General features: G+C 39.9%; 1 protein-coding gene across 1 annotated transcript; it reads left to right on the top strand.

Annotated features, from left to right (window-relative positions):
- The first annotated feature begins 2,395 nt into the window (after positions 1–2,395).
- On the top strand, positions 2,396–14,803 carry LOC119895257 (AMME syndrome candidate gene 1 protein-like). Its single transcript, XM_038708240.1, has 6 exons — positions 2,396–3,901; positions 8,757–8,867; positions 9,797–9,911; positions 12,301–12,391; positions 12,508–12,604; positions 14,154–14,803. The coding sequence occupies exons 1-6, from the start codon at positions 3,426–3,428 to the stop codon at positions 14,266–14,268; spliced, it is 1,005 nt and encodes a 334-aa protein (XP_038564168.1). The 5' UTR covers positions 2,396–3,425; the 3' UTR covers positions 14,269–14,803.
- The last annotated feature ends 5,073 nt before the right edge of the window (positions 14,804–19,876 follow it).

The following is a 19,876-nucleotide window of genomic DNA, read 5'->3' as shown; positions in this document are numbered from 1 at the left end:
TGCTTGCTCAAAGCCACTTTGACCTTGAACAGCAGTGCCACTCTTAAATTGTAGCTGGAATGGGAGGAAATTCGGCCTGCCTCCCCCTTTCCTGTTGTAGTTTCAAAAGATAATCTGCATGGGGTGGATTGCATTGCAGTGACATCACCCATGCCTAAAATCCAATGGTTGCACAAATGGGGTTTTGAAGAGCATACACTTTCTGCTTAGCTGCACTAAGCCATGTGTACGTACCAGCTTCATCCTCTACTAAGCTACACGTTCTATAATGGCGTTTCCTTTTAACTGTGGAAAATGTAATATATGATCTAAAGAATTGCAATCTGAGTAGCTAAAATAATAATTAAGTCTGCTGAGAGTATCCGTTAATTAGTGAGAATTTGGGTATTTTGCTGCTTATCACTCCATCTCCAACTCCATCACAGCCGATTAATCCATAGACCTCATGACTTTACAGTGCTGAATGTAACAACAAAGCCATCGCATCTAATCATACTACCACGACTGAGGACGTTTCGCACATTACTGTTTGTTGACTTATATTCGAAAGTAGAAGGACTTTATGACATTCAGCCTTGGCAGTTTCTGCTCTCGTAAAATAAATGGATGGGATATTTTACAGGCACTATTTGAGTCTACGCAGTGAAACAATGTTCTTTTTTTAACAGTTGAAATAATCTCAAAATAACCTTCCCAGATAAGGAAAGTCATTTGAGTGTTGACCTCAAGGCTACAACATTTACATGAATATTGCTGGGCAGGAAAATGGGAGTGACGTAGCATGCGATGATTTTCAAGGGCTTTGCTGTCATTTGCATTTGTCATTTCTTTAGAAATGTTATGATGAACACCTGCCTCAAAACCAAAAATAGTCATAGAACAAGTAAGGTTACCACATCAGTTTCTGTTGGACCTACGTGTTTCTAGATGAATTTTCCAAGAGTGTTAAACAGAAAATATGGCAGAGGGAAGTCATTCATTCAGGAGACTGATGGTTACACTCAAGATCTTGCTTAAAAGTATTTCAGCCAAATATGTACTTTAGTCTCCCCAAAGAGGCCTGTTACCTGGCAAATGCTCAGTCAATATCCACAAGAGCCAACAGTAATTAGTTTAAATTAGTTTTAAAACAGACTTGAAGCCTTATGCTGAGTCGGTCATGGAGCACTTTATGGGAGGGTGTCTGTGGGTTACTGCTTACAGTTCTGGCCCAGATGATAAACTCAAATGTCAGTACCTGACAGCAAATGGGGGTAAAGACAAAGCAAATGGACGCTGAATGCACATTAACCTATATGTTTAATGTACTCTAAGCACAAGCAATTTTTGGCACTGCAATATTGCAGATGTTTATTACCACTAGCCCTGTCATGAGAGTCACCACACATAAAGCCAATAGCACTGAGGATATTAGGCTACTCTAAACTAACATATTCTCCCTGTTGTCTTCTGTCAGCCAGGCTTTAAATGCTGAGCAACAGGGAGCTCCTTCCTCTGAGATGGTTTACTCTTAGAGGTTTGAAATTGGATGATTGTGTAGCGTAATCTGTTATTTTAAAAAGACACTAGACTGACTCCAGTAGTCAGCCTTACACATACTGCTTCAAGATATGTAGCCGATCAAATAAGTATTGTGAACCTAAAGAAAAGCTAGTTTATGTTTTATTTAGCTTCCAGAGATCAAGATCTCCTGCCCCCATGTCACCACCCAGGCGATGTTTCACTCTGTCAGGCCTACGGTGTTTTCATTTTCAAGCACACTCCGCCCAGCATTATGACTCAGGGTATGGTCATCATCAGCTGATCCAACAATGTGTATTCATCACTGACATTTAGACACTGGTCTTTGTTCTCTTTACTGATAGGCCAAAATGTATTTCTCACTTAATAGGTCAGGGGCTGAATGGGGGTGGAGTTGGATAATGATTCAGGGGGCCCAGAACCAGACAGGAGACATTTATAACAGAATTACACTTATTATCATTATTTATATGTATTTTCCTGATTAAGGGTCCCAGATGAGCATTTGATGTGTAGGCTACAACATAAAGGCCATTTGCAGTAAATCCAAAATGACAATTGACTTTAACAGTTACAATTTAAAAGTACTCCGTGTAACCTGTATATTGACCCCTTGAGACATATAGAAGAGGATAAATCACCTCACTGAAATACAAAGACACTGGTAAATCAAGCCTCTTAACAGCACTCATAAGATAATCTAAAGGACAGACCACTCTAGTCACATGCCTTTTATAGCTTAGGGATACCGTTACTTTTTCATGCACGTACGCATACACGGTTATGAACGCCGTGAGCGCGCAAGCTTCCACAGCACCGTACATACCCCACAGAAGTTACGCATAATGTGTAGCAAGTGGGCGCAACACGTTTTCTGAATCCGGTTCCGGAGTGCCGACGACACCGATGCCTGTGCCCACAGACTGATCACAGGGCTTTTACCCGAACAGCACTGAATGGTAGCAGCTGAGAGACGGGTGCGGAGCGAGGGTTGCCAAACCCGGAGGATTTCTCACGGCTCACGGACTAGAATGCTCTTCTATGTGTATCCCCATAAACGGATGACAACCTCCAAACAAACGTATACTGAAAACTTTCAGCTCTACATTTGACGCGGGGGTGTTATTGAGATTTTTTTTAAACCCAGGTCCAACAACAGACATCATGCAGGTGCAAACTGTGGGCTAACGTTCCTGAAATGACTTGCTCGGCGCTGACGCGTTGCATTGTGCCATGCCAACCCTGCATTGTCAGATGCCATTTTACTCTGCGTTATCCCAGCGTCTGGAATTCCAACATAACTGGGCCTGTTGTGTAATTAGAAGTTCGTGAGGCTGTAGCAAACAAGCTGGTGCAATGAGAAGCTACGCTGTCCAAGACATGGTGCGCAATTTGTGCTGAAGCGTATGGGTCCTGCGTACTCAAGCTCCCGGCTTCCACTTGGAGAGGTGTGCTGCGGGGCTACAGTGCACTGGCTGTCGGCTTCACATCTGGACCGCTTGGCTACTGTCATCTGCGGCCTGTTCGGACTGTGCACTCCCTGAACTTGTATGTTTACAGGGAACTGACTGAGATCACATCGGATGGTGTCGTGTTAGGTGAATATTTGTCTGGAACTTGACGTTACCGGTGATCCACTAGAACACCGTGGTCCAAAGCTGGACTGGCTAAATAATTACTCATGGAAAAAACGCTTATCCAGCTATGGAATTTGCGTAGCGAAGTCACGCATTTTTAAAGGCAGCGCTAGGGTGACATTGCAGTCTTCTCACCACATCGGTTATTTCGTCGTCCGACAAAAAAATAAAAGAGTGAAAGTGGAGTATTGTCCGTCATACGTATCAACGCAGTGGGATTTCTACGTCTGGTCGGCGTTCCCCCCCACCCTTCCCGCGGTGACGGTTATGGGTCGGAAGCGGTGTGTCGGTGCAGATTGTTCCAAGATGGCGGCCGGGTGCTGCGGGGTGAAGAAGCAGAAACTGTCGGGATCGCCCGGGTCGGGGGGTCCCGGCGGGGTGGGGGCGGGAAGCGGGATGGCAGGAACCGGACATTGTGGCTCGGAGTTGGGGATTGGCTCCTCCGCGACCGTTGCAGCAGCGGCGAACGTTAGCAGAGCCAACGGCCTGGGGGGACCCGGGGGTAACGTTAGCGGCAGCAGTAGTAGTAGTGGTAGCAGCGGCACAAACGCTCTGTCCCCAGCCCCGGCCGGTTACACTTCATCCGGCCTCTCCCCGAATCTCAGCTCGGGACCTGGTTCGGGAAGTGGAGGCAGAAAAATGGTCGTCTCAGCGGAGATGTGCTGCTTCTGTTTTGACGTGCTTTATTGCCATCTGTACGGATACCAACCTCCGAGAACACCCAGGTTTACAAATGATCCCTAGTGAGTATTTTTGTCTTTTGTTGTTTTGCTGCATGTCAAAGCTCATTGGTAGACACTCTCACCAAATGTCTGTTGGGGCACACTTAATGGGTTTACCTCTGGATTCTGCTTCAGTGTTAAGGGCACAAACTGTCACATCGAAACCCTATTTTAATTTAACGCGAAAAGCTCGCGATCACAGCTTAATTTGGGCAAGATGAAATTTGGGCCTTGTCGATGAGACTATCTGCAGTGGCCTGCAACTACACTAATCTAACACTAACGTTACAATGAATGATTTGGTGTGATGTTATCAAGCTAACTTATGTTACCTATTACTGAATGATGGAAAGTTACTCTTAGTATTTTTAGATTCCCCGTCGCTGCTCGCCGAAAGAAACATTTTTTCGTTAACGTTACTGTCTGACCAACTCGAATAACAGTGGCTAGCGTTAGCTATAAGCCTGTATGCTACTAGCTAATATTAGCAAGCCACTAACACTTATAACGTTAAGCGTCGTTTTTAGGTTTAACGCAGCAGTTCTGCAAGCAAGGATGTACTGTATGAACGGCTTAAATACAAAACGTGAAACGTTGGTACTTTTAATGAAATTGCCCTCAATGAACTCTGGATTACCACATACTACGCTTAGCTTTGTTAGCTATAAGCTACATTAGCGTAGCAACGAAGCACTAATGAGCTTGAAGTCATTACCTTAATGGTAAATGTATTAAAAAGTCTACACGGCGTCACGGGCAGAAAATCGGTCACATTACTCGCTCGTTTTACAGCAGGTTTTGTTTGGTTAAGTGTAACGATACTATCGAACTAAGGGTTTAGCTAAGTTTAGCATCAACCAACAAAGAAAATGTGGTTCTAGCTAAGTACTAAGCAGTCCTAAGCATTCTTTATGGCCGAATGTAACTAAAATAGCGCTGTCTGTGTTAAACACATGGAACTAACGAACACACATTGTTTAACCATTTGAAGCATTCACGGAAAACGTCACTTTTTGTGTTATGACCGTATTAACTATAAGATTGACAAATTTTATTTTTATTTTGTGCCTGTAACCGCACTCCTGCGCCCTCCACTGAAACATTTTGACCCCACCTTATACAAGCTTTGTAATATGATAGCAAGTGCGGGCGTTTTACTTACATTTCTAGGCTATACAGGGATTGTTTACAATTGAAGCAATAGTTGACTTATTCCATTGTACCGGCCGGGAATTTGTGAAGAAACTTTGGAGTGCACTATTGATGAGGAACACACGCATTTAAAATAGTAAAAAAAAAAAAGAAATAGTCAAAGGAATTGCAGTATTGGTTTTAAATGTATTTCTCTGCTGACCAGTTACACCATGGTGTATGTGTGTTTACATCAACAGTTCATATTGCTGGTAACCATGATCTGTTATGGGAAACAATCCCTCCTACACATTGTATATGTATACAGTACACACATAGCCTTTATCTTCTTACTCTGCTCATTCACATCAATAGGTTTTTATGCATTTATAGTTGAAACTCTCCCGAATAATGAATCTGTTGAAATATTGCTTTTGACATGTTGACCTTCAGCATCATGTTGGAGCCTTTAATTGTACAAGTTTATTCACAAACTGTATCACACTAAAATCACAAAATCACCACAGCAGACTCCAAGCAAAATACTTAACACATTCAAATATGAGAACCAATCAGAACTCACAGTGGTGTGGCAAACACTGAACAATGAATTGGCATTTCCCTGACAGTGTGGGGACAGCTCACTGTATCATGCATTTGGTGTTACCTAGACTAACCAAATACATGTGTCAACTCTCTCACTCACAATTAATTTCAGATGTTTGTGATTCCATACAAGGTCTATAAATTTGCACTCAATATGCACAAATATGTGAGCCACCACAGAACATTTTCTCAGTCCTTTCTGAGAGTATTCTCCCAGGGTTGCCTCAAACTAGCCTGGCAAGCCAGATTAGTGTTGCCATTGACAAAACAAAATCATCTGGCGTATGGTGTCATTGTGTTAATATAAAAATGCTCCGTCCCAATGTCCATGCTTGGCATTAAACCTTCATAAATATTAACTGATGTAATCAAGAGAAGTGTCTCATTGTGAGAGGTTGTGAGGTCTTAAAATTCCTAATTTGGAAAAGGGACAGGTTTTATAAAATCCCATGTCACTAGTTTTTGTTACAAGTAAAGTGTGAGCCTTTCATATGTAGCCTAGTTTAATAAAACTGAGTGCTTGTTGTGGACCTTTTGAATAATATAGTAAAAGTTGACTGATTTGAGCTTTCAATATTTAAACTTCCCAACCTCCTTTCATTAAGATGAGCACTCAAGCTGTCTGTCAGCCATAAACGGTAAACACTGGGATCTTAACTTAACCATATGAAACCAAGGTCTGAACCCAACCATTCAATCATGATTAGGAATGTGGTAGGCTAATTGCCACCGATGTGAATCCCGCAGGTATGAGAAACTCTGTCTGTGGTGTCCTCGCTATGTCCTTCACTTGGGGGCGTTGTCAGATTGAATTATTGAAATGCTCCAAACAACTACAGTATTTGACATAGACACAGTGGTCTGCAGAGTTAGCCAGTAAACAATGCAGGGTCCCAGATTGTGAACATCTTGTGATCATTTTTTTTAAAGCCAGTGGTACAAAAATTAAAGAAATAGGAACCCATGCTTATTGCGAATGTGCCCTTTTATGTTTTTCAGAAGTCATAATGTCGTAACCTTGAGACAGTGTGTGTTTTTATTGTCCGACTGTCCAGCTTACATGTTGTCAGCATTTAGTAAAAACAGCAAGTCTTCTCCTCCAAATGGAGGGTCACATGCTGAGAGCGGTGCACAAAGGTATCTGCTTCATTGACCACCAACACTGACTGACTGGACCACTCAGACCAGCGAGCGCTGCTGCAGGTACGTTAGCATAACTAGTCAGATAATTTAGCTAGGTAACGTTAGTTGAATGTAATGGTTGTATAACGTGATACGGTCACTTTAATTGGTCGGGTAATATTCATTGAAATCTGTGTAATGTTTGATAGTGAAGGTAGTATAAGCTACTTGAATGTTTTAGATATACTAAGCTAAAGCAACAACTGAAATGTCAGTTTTGTCGGAGTACAATTCAATAGTCATAACTAGCTAGCAAATATGTTATCTTGTTAATACATCTTACCCATTGTGCTACCAAATGGTGAACACTAGGAATTTTTTCTTTTCTTCATCAACCTTTGCCCATGTTGTTCCCTCATTTAAGGACAACACCAGAAGACACCAGCCTTTCCTCACTGGCAGAGAATGGGGGGGGGGTGATCCAGGAAAGGTAAAATGAAGCCAAAGGACAGTTACCGTGCTGTGGTTTTCTGAGGAACTGCTGGGTCTGTAAAACATCTACAGTAGTGGCCATTAGACACCATTTTGTTTTTCATCAGATTGCCGTAGCTGTAATGTTTTGTTCCTTTGTAATTTTTTTGTTTTTAATTACTGGTACTTCATTAAATCTGAACTTTGAATTTTGGTTTTGCTCCAGCTGTTTAATATGTGAAGAAGCTAAAAATAAAATTTAAGATTTGTTCAAAGAGTAACTGTCTCATGTTTCTTTTTCTAAAATTTTGGGACTTTTAACTTCAAATAGTAAAGGAATTCTAGCTGAAGACCTTCTCCATTAAACAAAAAAATATTTTGTACAAACCAGTGTTAAAGTTGAAGTACCAGTATTGGTTCTGGTATTGAAAATTTCTTCACAGGGGAAACATAGAGCTCATTTTTCTCCTTCCTCCTTTCTCTTTACACAGCTTAATTTACACACATTCAGTTTTTTGAGTAAACTGAGAGAGCTCCAACTAGAGAAAACAAATGCTCCATGAATTGAATATTTAATATGTGCTCTTAAAATTGGACTGGTGCTCATTAAGGTAAATATAGCCCTGCTATATGTGTCTTGGCATGTGAGAACAATACCTTTTGATGGGTAACTGACAATAAATTGGATTTAAATGAGATCTTCCATCAAATCAGTACCACTGTTGGCTGCCGTATAGCTTAATTCAAGCACAAGTCGTTATGTGGCCAGTGTAGGCTGCTATATTGAATTAATACTGAAGTGTATTTGTTCCAACATACATGCAGGAAAAAAAGACTGAAAGGTGTCCAGTGTAGAAACGATCTTGGTACGTGGAAATCATGACTTGTTTTGCACAATTTTAGTTCTGTTCCACTGCGATGTCATGCAGTAATGTTACAACATTTGAGTATTCTCCGAAGTCCTTGATTCAATGAACATTACTTATTTAAATCCAAATGAGATAACTTTTGTACTGCTACAATCATTACTGAAGCTTGTGTTGAGTCCTATTATGCAGTATTTAATTGGGTGAGTCATTGTCATTACCACATTTTGTTTATGATTTGATCATGCAAGAAATTCTTCATGCGATCAATTAGTCTTTCCCTAATTTACAAGATAACAAGAAGCAGTTCCACCACAAAAAAAGATGGAAAATGCCTTTTATGAATTTGTTTCAAAAAAAGATGAGGTTATCCGTTCATGGCCCAGTACTATGAACTTTCGTTCATAGCACTGGGCCATGTGCCTGCCGTCTTGGATGAAAACTGATCCATCATGGTGTAGACAGTACTGACAATTTTACTTAACGTGAATAACAACTGTGGAATACTAAAGCAGAATTAACTGAGGTGTGCCGCCAACCAGCATTTATACAGAAATGTACATCTGGTGTGCACATCATTAGAGTTCAACTGCTTTAACTTGGTCTCTTGTCCTTTCTTGTTTTTCAGCCCGCTGTTTGTCACATGGAAAATAGGTCTCTTGTTCTTTCTTGTTTTTCAGCCCGCTGTTTGTCACATGGAAAATAGGCAGAGACAAGCGGTTGAGGGGTTGTATAGGTACATTTTCTGCCATGAATCTGCACTCAGGACTCAGGGAATACACCCTTACCAGGTAAGCAACAAGCAACAAGTTATTTTCTGTGTTGCAAAGATGTAGACCAAATGCTGTTGCAGAGCATGATTGTGGAAAAATAATGACACTGTAGTAAATGGTAAAAAAAAAAAAAAAAACTGTGACACAAAATAAATGTATTTATCTTTACTATAACTAATGTATGGACTGTTAAAGACATTAAAAAATGTTTATATTCAAAAATGTAAAATGTGATAATAAAGAGTCCTTATTTAGTTATATTTGGCAGTCTTCTAGCCTTTCCAGATAAACACAGTGATGTGGGTTTACCCCCATGTTTGGTGGTTGATCTGAATGAATTATTGAGCTGGTGGGTTAAACACTGGTTGGGCACTACTTGGCTTTGGTGGACAAGTGTTAACAATTAGAAATCTGAATTCAGTGTTTATGTTACTGATATGTAATTGTCATGTAACACATTACATGACCTGTCTAACACATGAGCGAGACCCCAAGGGCTGGTGTATGTGGAGAACTGAAATTGGAACTTTTATTTTGCATGTCACTTGTTTTTAAAAAATCGATGCATGAAAAGACAGAGTTTTTCAAAGTAAACAGGGGCCTCTGTAAATACCTGGAATTTCTTCACTAGTGTTTCTTGACCTGAGGGCAGAGACACAGCAGAGCTGTGGATTACCTGTTAAACACATACAGCTTCTTAGTGGTATTAGTAGTAAAAACTGTGCTGCGACCACACTGGCCTCTGTATGTCCATAGGTCATCTACATTAAAGGCACTGCTGACCCTTCATCACTTGACTGTGATAATTATTTTCAGAATCACTTCTAGTAATGGGACAGCTGGGATTGGCTCCAGCCCCCCGCGACCCTGTGCAGGATAAGCAGTTGACGATGCATGGATGGATGGATGGACTTATGGTATTTCCTTTTGTGCTTTTATGTGTGCAGTGCCCTTAAAGACAGCCGCTTCCCCCCTATGACAAGGGATGAGCTGCCTCGCCTCTTCTGCTCAGTGTCTCTTCTCACCAACTTTGAAGACGTCGGTGATTACCTTGACTGGGAGGTAAGAGACATGCGCTGTCTTACTTTGGATACTTACGTTAGTACACTTGTATGTAGTACACTGTGTACACCAAGTACTTACTTGCATAGTGTGTAAATTTCGACTGGATAGTGGTATCTCACATCAAACACAGCCGTTATAACATTTGACCGCTTCTTTTTCCTTTTAATGGCGAATTGTAACCAAGGGGGTCATTATCGCCAACAGTTGACCGTGACTTTCACCTGCCAAAATATCTGGCGGCTTGTTTGCTCACTTGACTTCAATGTTATTAAAAGTTGATAAAAATTTGCATACTTTTACTTGTGTGTGTGTGTGTGTGTGTGTGTGCAATTGCAACTGCTGCAGCTTCTTCGGGCACCACGTTCACAAGTTTGAAAATAGGTTGGTGGTCCCTCCTCTTTCCACTATGTTGCCAAGATGGCGACTGTTGAGTGTAAGAATTGTCCAGCATTATACTCTGAACCTTTTGACAGTTACGAATGAACGCACTTACGCACTCAAAATACAGGTGCTGGTCATATAATTAGAATATCATCAAAAAGTTGATTTATTTCAGTAATTCCATTCAAAAACTGTAACTTGTATAATGTATACATTCATTCCACACAGACTGATATATTTCAAGTGTTCGTTCCTTTTAATTTTGATGATTATAACTGACAACTAATGAAAACCCCAAAATCAGTATCTCAGAAAATTAGAATATTGTGAAAAGGTTCAATATTGAAGACACCTGGTGCCACACTCTAATAGGCTAATTAACTCAAAACACCTGCAAAGGCCTTTAAATGGTCTCTCAGTCTAGTTCTATAGGCTACACAATCATGGGGAAGACTGCTGACTTGACAGCTGTCCAAAAGACGACCATTGACACCTTGCACAAGGAGGGCAAGACACAAAAGGTCATTGCTAAAGAGGCTGGCTGTTCACAGAGCTCTGTGTCCAAGCACATTAATAGAGAGGCGAAGGGAAGGAAAAGATGTGGTTGAAAAAAGTGTACAAGCAATAGGGATAACCGCACCCTGGAGAGGATTGTGAAACAAAACCCATTCAAAAATGTGGGGGAGATTCACAAAGAGTGGACTGCAGCTGGAGTCAGTGCTTCAAGAACCACCACGCACAGACGTATGCAAGACATGGGTTTCAGCTGTCGCATTCCTTGTGTCAAGCCACTCTTGAACAAGACACAGCGTCAGAAGCGTCTCGCCTGGGCTAAAGACAAAAAGGACTGGACTGCTGCTGAGTGGTCCAAAGTTATGTTCTCTGATGAAAGTAAATTTTGCATTTCCTTTGGAAATCAAGGTCCCAGAGTCTGGAGGAAGAGAGGAGAGGAACAGAATCCACGTTGCTTGAAGTCCAGTGTAAAGCTTCCACAGTCAGTGATGGTTTGCCATGTCATCTGCTGGTGTTGGTCCACTGTGTTTTCTGAGGTCCAAGGTCAACGCAGCCGTCTACCAGGAAGTTTTAGAGCACTTCATGCTTCCTGCTGCTGACCAACTTTATGGAGATGCAGATTTCATTTTCCAACAGGACTTGGCACCTGCACACAGTGCCAAAGCTACCAGTACCTGGTTTAAGGACCATGGTATCCCTGTTCTTAATTGGCCTGCAAACTCGCCTGACCATAACCCTATAGAAAATCTATGGGCTATTGTGAAGAGGAAGATGCAATACGCATCAGAGCAACCTGGGCTCTCATAACACCTGAGCAGTGCCACAGACTGATCGACTCCATGCCACGCCGCATGCTCATACTTTTCATGTTCATACTTTTCAGTTGGCCAACATTTCTAAAAATCCTTTTTTTTTTGTATTGGTATTGTAAGTAATATTCTAATTTTGGAGATACTGAATTTGGGATTTTCATTAGTTGTCAGTTTTAATCATCACAATTAAATGAAATAAACATTTGAAATATATCAGTCTGTGTGTAATGAATGAATATAATATCCAAGTTTCACTTTTTGAATGGAATTACTGAAATAAATCAACTTTTTGATGATATTCTAATAATATGACCAGCACCTGTAGCAAGTATGGAAGCGTGAACTGAGACACAGCAATGGTTTGCTAAAACATTTGCACTGAGAATAGTGGTACGTCACAGCTTAAATGCTCATTTATAGGTGTCTCCCTCGTTCTGCTATTAATACACACCAGCTCCTGCTCTGTTTTTGGGGTTGTTAATTACTTCTAACAAGACTAAAACTATGATGGAGATTGAAGTCCTTCCCACGCTGTAACCTGTTTGAACAAGTGCAAAAACATTTCAACATTTCTTCATATTGAACAGCTTGTTCTTTTTACAACTTTAAGTTTGGTGGATAGAGAAATATATGGGGTGAAAATTACACTTTCTCTTTGTCGTGCCTGTTTTGAATTCCAGGTGGGTGTTCACGGTATTAGGATAGAGTTTTTCAATGAAAAAGGATCAAAGCGCACCGCCACCTACCTACCGGAGGTTGCAAAGGAGCAAGGTGAGATTATTATTATTATTTTTTTTAGTTCCTCTAACAGTCCAGCTTTTCACTAGATGTTGCTAGATGTGGATATTCAGGAATGTGTAAAGAGAATTAACTCTCATTTTATTAAGGTTGGGACCACATTCAAACCATAGATTCCTTACTACGAAAGGGAGGTTACAAAGCTCCCATCACAAATGACTTCAGGAAGACCATTAAGTTAACCAGGTGAGATTACACTTACTGTATTAAATTACCTACAGACATGCTGATATATGAATATGTCACTGATGTACTCTTTGTTTGCCACATACTTTCATTTGGATCCATGCCCAAACATAAGACAAAATACTTACATGTTACCAGATGGGTCCAAAGTCTCCAGTTAATGTACATTACTATGTTAGAGTTTTGCCAGCCAAGCAGAATTAGCAGAGCTCAACCTTTTTTTCTTTTTTAGAGTATAAAGCTTACACCAATTCAGATATGGGATCTAGATCAGGGTTGTCCTCCTTTTGAGATACAGTATATCCTCTGCCACTCAAGTTATTCAAAGGAGAACTCCCAACAATTTTAAGTTTACAGGTCTTGAAGAGTGCAACAGGATATGTGAAAAAAGAGTTGTATAAAGAAATCTGAGGAATTTCCTCAAGTGATGTCACTTGAGTCAGCGTCTGCTGGGGATGAAGACTACAAGTTTGAAACTGAAAAAAATCTGGAGGCGTGGAGTTAGAAAGAAGTGAACTTACCAGACCTCTGAAGCCCACCCCTCATCTCTGCTGAGGCTAGCGGCTACATCAGCTGCTAGAAGCATAACTGATCCACATCTCCAAGTGAACTGTTGGCGGCCAAGTTGCATTCTTGGTAGGGCTGTGCGATATGACGATATCTATCGTTTGACGATAGAAAAATGTTCGTATACAATTATGCTCTATCGCTTATCATTGTGTCGCAAATTCCACACTTTGCCATAATATTTTGGTGAAGGACCGGTGATGTTAGCTTTACGTTGGAATTTGACATCTACCATACAACATAAAACAAATATCCAACTTGAAACTAACTTCACCACGGTCTGTTCACATGCCGGTGCTGCGGAGAAGAAATTGCATTAAATATAATGGACGAGCCACACAACACTATCCAGCAGTTTATCTGGATATAATTCAATTCAAATTAGCTTTATTGGCATGAATGTAATAACAACATTGCCAAAGCATCATATATACACAACATGAGAACAATCAGCCCCATACAGACATACATACATAGATATATATTGTTGTTATGATATGAAATGACCTATATCGGGATATGAATTTTTGCCATATCGCACAGCCTTAATTGGTGGTAATGTAGGACCCCATTTTTGACCTGAAAGAAGAATGCATGGAATACAATAGACCATATTTTTTGTGTCTGTCCTTTGTGTGACAATGTGCAGTGCTAAATCAATGGAGTACTTTTCCAAGAAAAAATTATAAATATTTGTTGTTCTGACTGAGATTTGTTGTTCAATAGTAGATTTCTGAGAAGTCTAGAAATTGATTCATCTGTGTTCAACAGATTGTACACGGTCACAGTAGATGCCGTCTTGTGTTTCGGTGCAGACTGTGGCTGGTCATGTCAATTTTGTTTATATAGCCCAATATCACAAACCATAATTTGCTTTAAGGGATTTTACAGTCTGTACAGCATACCACCCTCTGATCATAACTTTCCTAACATGACCTGAGGATCCGCTAGCCTTTACCAAAACATCTTTTTTCCTTCTAAGGTACCGTAGCGAGAAGATGACAATGGGTTATGCAGAGTACATCGCTCACCGCCAGCACCATCACTACCAGAATGGCATTGGGCACCCTCTACCACCCTACAACCATTATTCCTGACAGCGAGCCGCATGACCAATCATTGGACCTCTCCGCGGACCTTTTCCCAGGAGAGCCTGCCCCCTCCTGGTCTAGCTATTTCTACTACTGTACCATTTTATGATGATAGTTTCCGTTGCCATGCTGGCCGTCTCCTAGACGTTGACATGGCAACGGGTGGCAACGAAGCATCATTTGATTATGGCAAGAAATCCATGTTTCTTTTTCTTTGCCCGTGGTTACGTTTTTGCAGCATATGTATATCTATATTATAACCCCCTTCATTCATATTTTTTGAAAATTAAAACAAATACTTTTATTAATCTTACGTATTTTCAGCAAACCTAATCAGGTGTTTGATTCTGTGGATGGAAGGAAGTCTCTTAAGGTGGGTTAGCCTCGTGCTTATATTGTTTAGGCTTTGCTACATTTTACATTTACTAAGAAAGTCTTTCTTTTTTCCTCTTATTTATCTTACTATCCAGACATGTATACCATGTAGCAAGGCAACTGCAGTTCTCAAAGGCTGTATCGTCTCTATTCCAATTCCGCTCTCTCAAAAAAAGATTGACTGTTGAGGTTGTTTTAGCCTTGTAAACTCTTGTAGTGTTGTAGTTGGAACTATATATTGGGACTTGTATACTCCAAAGTATAGATAATAGGATTGTGACGTTTGACCAGGCTATGCTGGTAGTGTTATTGTTTAAGCTCACAATCGTGTGTATTTCTGTGTGGGATATAGTTGTTGGTTTGCCACCAGGAAAAAAAACAGCAGAGTCAAGTAGAAATTGGACTTTAACTAAAGATTCCCTACAGTGATTTTTTTGTTTTTTGGAAACCAGCCCCTAAGTATTTGGAGTGTTTTTGTGGTGGAACCTGGAAACCTTGTTTGGCTAAAACTAACAGCTGTGTTTCATCTTTTTGTTACATTTTTTTAAAAGATAATTGTGGAGGAAGCCATTTTGTCTGAGGATGATCATGACCGATTTGTTAATTATCGATGTAAAATGGGCTACAAGTGGGTCTGACTTCCCCACATTGGAGAGTGGGAGCAGATGTAACTATAGGTCCCTAGAGGGATACAAGAGTGTGCACGAACAATGCTTTCATTTAAATTTACTGTGTCTGTTGGTTTCTGAGTTTACTGGCAGGGAATCACTTGACAGGGACACGCTATAACTACTTAAAGCCATATTCTCTTTTTATTCCACACTTTGTAAGAGTAGACTCTTGTTTTACAAGTCAAACAAGGTGGTTTCAGTCATTAGTAGGATGTTTTCTATATTGCCTGCCCATGTCATTGTGGAAACTTTGTCTTGCCTTTTCATATCCTAGCTAACCATTGTCACTAATCAAAGTATGATGTATTAAAATTGTCATTTTGAATGAAGACGCACCACCTTGACGCACAAAGGAAGTGATCTAATTAACATGTTTGTGTCAGTTAGAAGTGCATGCCATTAGGCTATTTAGATTCAGTTGCAGTTATGCATCTAGTTGATTAGTTGTTGAAACCGCACTTCTGCACTGTTCTCCTGTAATAGTCTGCTGTTCTGTGAGATCCCGTTGATCTGTGTCCACAGCACAGGAAATGTTTAGATTTGTGGTCTGTTTTGTCAGCTGTTTGGCACTAGGATAGCACATACACAGTTGAATTAGATAGAGTTGTATCTCTGCATGGGGCTGGACGGCTTGCAGTTACGGTCTACAAATAACCAGGACTTTGTATGGACTAAAGAAGCCATTTGCCATCCAAATATTACTTGTTGTGAGTCACATCCACACAGTAGGCTAGTTGGATTTACTTTACAGAATGTTTGAACTGTGATCCACTTGCTTTGGGTTCAGTCTTAGTTTTGCTAACTGGAATTTTTGAGAGGTTCTTGTTACTGGACCAACATCTTTCTTCGTAACAGCCTTTACTAACTGACAGGTTATTTTTCTTTATGCAAAACGTCAAGGGCTTTTGGCACTCCATCCACAGTAACCCGAAATGACCCAGATTTAAGTTGTGTTGCCTTAAATGAATGATTTAATAAATGATGGAGCAGTAGATGATGCCCTGAGTGTTCCTCTGTCCCATGGTTTGCTCTTTCCCAGTTCCATCTTCACACCACAGTGTAGGAAAGGGTCTCAGATGATGTTTCCTCACTTGAATGTTATGGCTTTCTTTGAAATGTGGGGGCTCTTGTATGCCTGCAGTCTCCTGTTTGCTCACGTCTTACCCAGCTGCTGGTCCTCAATTCTTTCATTTTAGAAAGCCCCGTATAGACACATTCTCTTAAAATAATGTTGGGCACTGTGGTGTTGTTAGCCTAAATGTTTAAACCATGGGAAGACAATTTCATGCCTCGAGTAAAATGTACGCTTTTATGATAAATACACTACAACAAAAGCTTCAAAGAGGAACTGTCAGGCATGTATTTTCTGGTCCATTTAATACAGCACAACCTGAATTTTCCTTGCTGCAAACCAAATTGACCATGCTCTTTTACTATATATCTTTGTATACACATGCAATGTATTTTGTTGCATGTATGATAGTATGAGACCTATGGTTTTATCCATGATATGCTTGATCTATGGCTTAGACACTCTTATTAACCATTAAGAGATTTAAAAGACAAATATGGTGCTATCGGACCTCATATTGGGGTGGTCACAGCTCGTGACTGGTCATGCGGACTCATTGATCATATCATACTTAAAGATGCTACATGTAAGATTTTCTCTTTAGTATATTGCTGTAAAATGAGTTCTGACAGCACATTTTAATATTGAAGGATGTGACTGTCACTGATACAAACAGTAGCTCCAAGAACCTGTGCTTTCATCAAGTCCAACGGGGGAGATTTTGGGATCAATTCCCTATGGGAAAAACAGACCGATATTCTTACACATAATGAAGAGTCGTCCTTGCAGCAAACCGCATAGGGGCTATGGAATGTACTGTTAATGGCTGTTATTACAATTTAACAATGATATATTGAGAGAAAATCCTACATGTTACCTTTTACTATCCTTGATATATGCAGATCTGTTCAACAGGTGTTTTTTTTTTTTTTCCTACCAGTGCAAGTCAACACCCCTGCAGGTTTGAAAGGACAAGAAGTCACATGTAGCCTCCTTCCCCTTGATTACTCCCCCACTCTATGGCCCGACCTCATGGCCTAGTTTGTCAAGGTATGATGTGTGTCGTTTGGTAGATGTGGCAGTAGTAGTGGTCGTTGCCTCTCCTGGAAGATTGGATGCTGCTATTTCAGAGCACATCCTCTGTTTTCCTTTAGCTGCTGAATCGTTTGACCTCCGCTGAAAAGGCAAGGTTTGATTTATTGACTAGTAAAAAGGTCATCATGTTGAGACTTTCACAGCCTCTCAAACTATGTTGAAGGTAAGCATCTCCTATAATGGGATGCAGAGTTAATGTTTTTACGTAGAACACGCAGAAAATAGTCCTGCTTCTGTACTGATTAACTGTTTAAAGCATTGATACCTCATGGGATATGATGGAACGACGTGTAGTTTGTTGTAGCAGATTGTGTTTCAGTTCCATACCAGGGTTAGAGTTCAGCCTCAGCATTCCTTGTGTCGTTCTCAAATTTCGCGGAATGCTCAAGCTCATGTTACCTTCGTATGTTTGACTGAACCAAAGATGCCAGCGGCCATGCCCAAATGCTGCTCTTCAGGCCTGGCTTCCTGTCCTTCCAAAAGACACCCCTGCAATTGACAAAATGTTCTTTGTCTTCTTTTTTTGTGTGCGCGATTTCTCAACTGTCTTGACTTATTAAGCAATCCAATTTTCAATGAATTTCATTGTATCTATCTCTGAAGCCGTACATGGCATCAAGGATGGTTAAAATGGTTGCAAGTTGTTGTTACTTGTTTGTTTATTATTATTGGTATTAGTATTATTAGAATTATTGCTATAATTTACAAAAATGAAAATCCCATGGTGTGCCTCCTAGCTTTATGGGTTTATAAATGTTTTCCCTAAAGACCAGCAGTTATACTTTGTATAAAAGATGGATTTTTCCTTATTTTTTATGCCATTAAAGATGAAAAAGCCTGTTTTCTTTACTCTGGACCCAGTAGCTGCACTGGTATACAATCGCACTGATAGAAGAATAAAAAAAAAAAAAAAGAATCGATAATAATGACAAATGAAATAAGAACTACAATAAACTTGTGTTTGAAACTTTTATTAAAAAAAATTTAAAAGAAAATAAAAAAAGAAATGACTGTTTTTGTACATCAAAATAAATTCTTTTCAAAATAATATTTTGGATCTAGTTTCAAAATTATTTTAGTGGTTTTCTATGTTCTGAATTTTTCAGACACTGACTTCCAACGTGTCGCTGTACAAAATGACTTTTTTCTGTTGCAGTGGCCTGATGGGCTGGGAGGGTTGCCTGGTGTAACTCCTCATACCAACTTTTATTTCTTTTTCTTTAAATTTTGGATCTTTTTTTCTCTGCTTTAGTAAATTGAAAAATGTTGATGGAATAATATGAACTGGGAACTTAAAATCCATCCCCTGTAGAGCTAGACCCTTCATCCTTTCCTATTGAATTGCTGTTAGTGTGATGCGACTTGAAATGGGCATTTATAATGATAGTATGACCCCCAAAAGAAAAAACAAAAGAAAAAGAAACTAGCAAAATGTGGGGGAGGGTTGAAAGAATATATATATAATATAGATGGGTTATCTGAGTATGTAAGCAATGGCTGTGAAGATAATGTAGTTTTTAAACATTGTTATTACCTTTTAAAATCATTTATTCAATAAAAAATACAAAATCAATTGAAAAGAGAACATGTGTCATTCTATTTTCTTTCAGCACATACATCCACTGATACAGATTACATTGCATATATCATTTACATTTTTTTAAAAAGCCTCTTATTTTGCCATTTGATATTGTGAGATATTGTGCATAGTGAGTGGGTTACATTCAGTTCCAGAGAACATCAACACTAAATGTTAAATTCATGAGTTATTGGTCCAACTTGACAAGAATTGTATGGGTTAAGTTATTTTGTCAGTTACAGATCACACTTCCTTTTTTTTTTTACTTAAACCTGTCCTGCCCAGCAGCCTGGTATAGAGTATGATGAGCTGGATACCATATTGTGCCAGACAGATTTACTTTAACAAGAGAGTATTAATATACTCCTTTGTCTGTTTTATTATTTTTTAATTATGTATGATTTGTCACTGGGCCGGACAGGGGGGCAGACACGAGGATAGGGGGGCACAAACAGGCAGCACAGAGAAAGGACAACACCTGTAAGAGAAGGGGGATGGAAGGTGGGGACAACAGGGAAAGCAGCGGGAAACACCAATTGCAGAAAGCACGAAACCTGCAATAGAACAGAGAGGGGAGATCACACTTTCTTGATTAATGTCCATATTCTGTGTCAACATTTTGTATCCCGTTAGACAACATTTCAGTTGCACTGTATGGCCTCAAATGATAGAATGATTGGTAACATATGTAAACACAGTGACCGTAACCATGTGAATATCACCCTTGGATCAGGAACGTTATATCGAATTAATCACCTGTGGGTGTGATGTCACCCGCTGCACACTATATGTATGTAAACATTTGTTTTATTTCATTTCAGT

Source organism: Micropterus salmoides, unplaced genomic scaffold (assembly GCF_014851395.1).
Source record: "Micropterus salmoides isolate LMB-PRFRI ecotype aquatic unplaced genomic scaffold, ASM1485139v1 Ms_hic_scaffold_9, whole genome shotgun sequence".
Lineage (NCBI taxonomy): Eukaryota > Metazoa > Chordata > Actinopteri > Centrarchiformes > Centrarchidae > Micropterus > Micropterus salmoides.
The sequence above is the reverse complement of the archived record's forward strand: the minus strand, read 5'-3'. Positions and strand labels throughout refer to the sequence as shown.

Coding starts and splice junctions, on each gene's coding strand:
- LOC119895257 (XM_038708240.1), top strand. CDS start 3,426: ATGGGTCGGAAGCGGTGTGTCGGTGCAGATTGTTCCAAGATGGCGGCC. Junction 8,868..9,796: donor AGGGAATACACCCTTACCAG/GTAAGCAACAAG, acceptor TTATGTGTGCAG/TGCCCTTAAAGACAGCCGCT. Junction 9,912..12,300: donor GTGATTACCTTGACTGGGAG/GTAAGAGACATG, acceptor TTTGAATTCCAG/GTGGGTGTTCACGGTATTAG.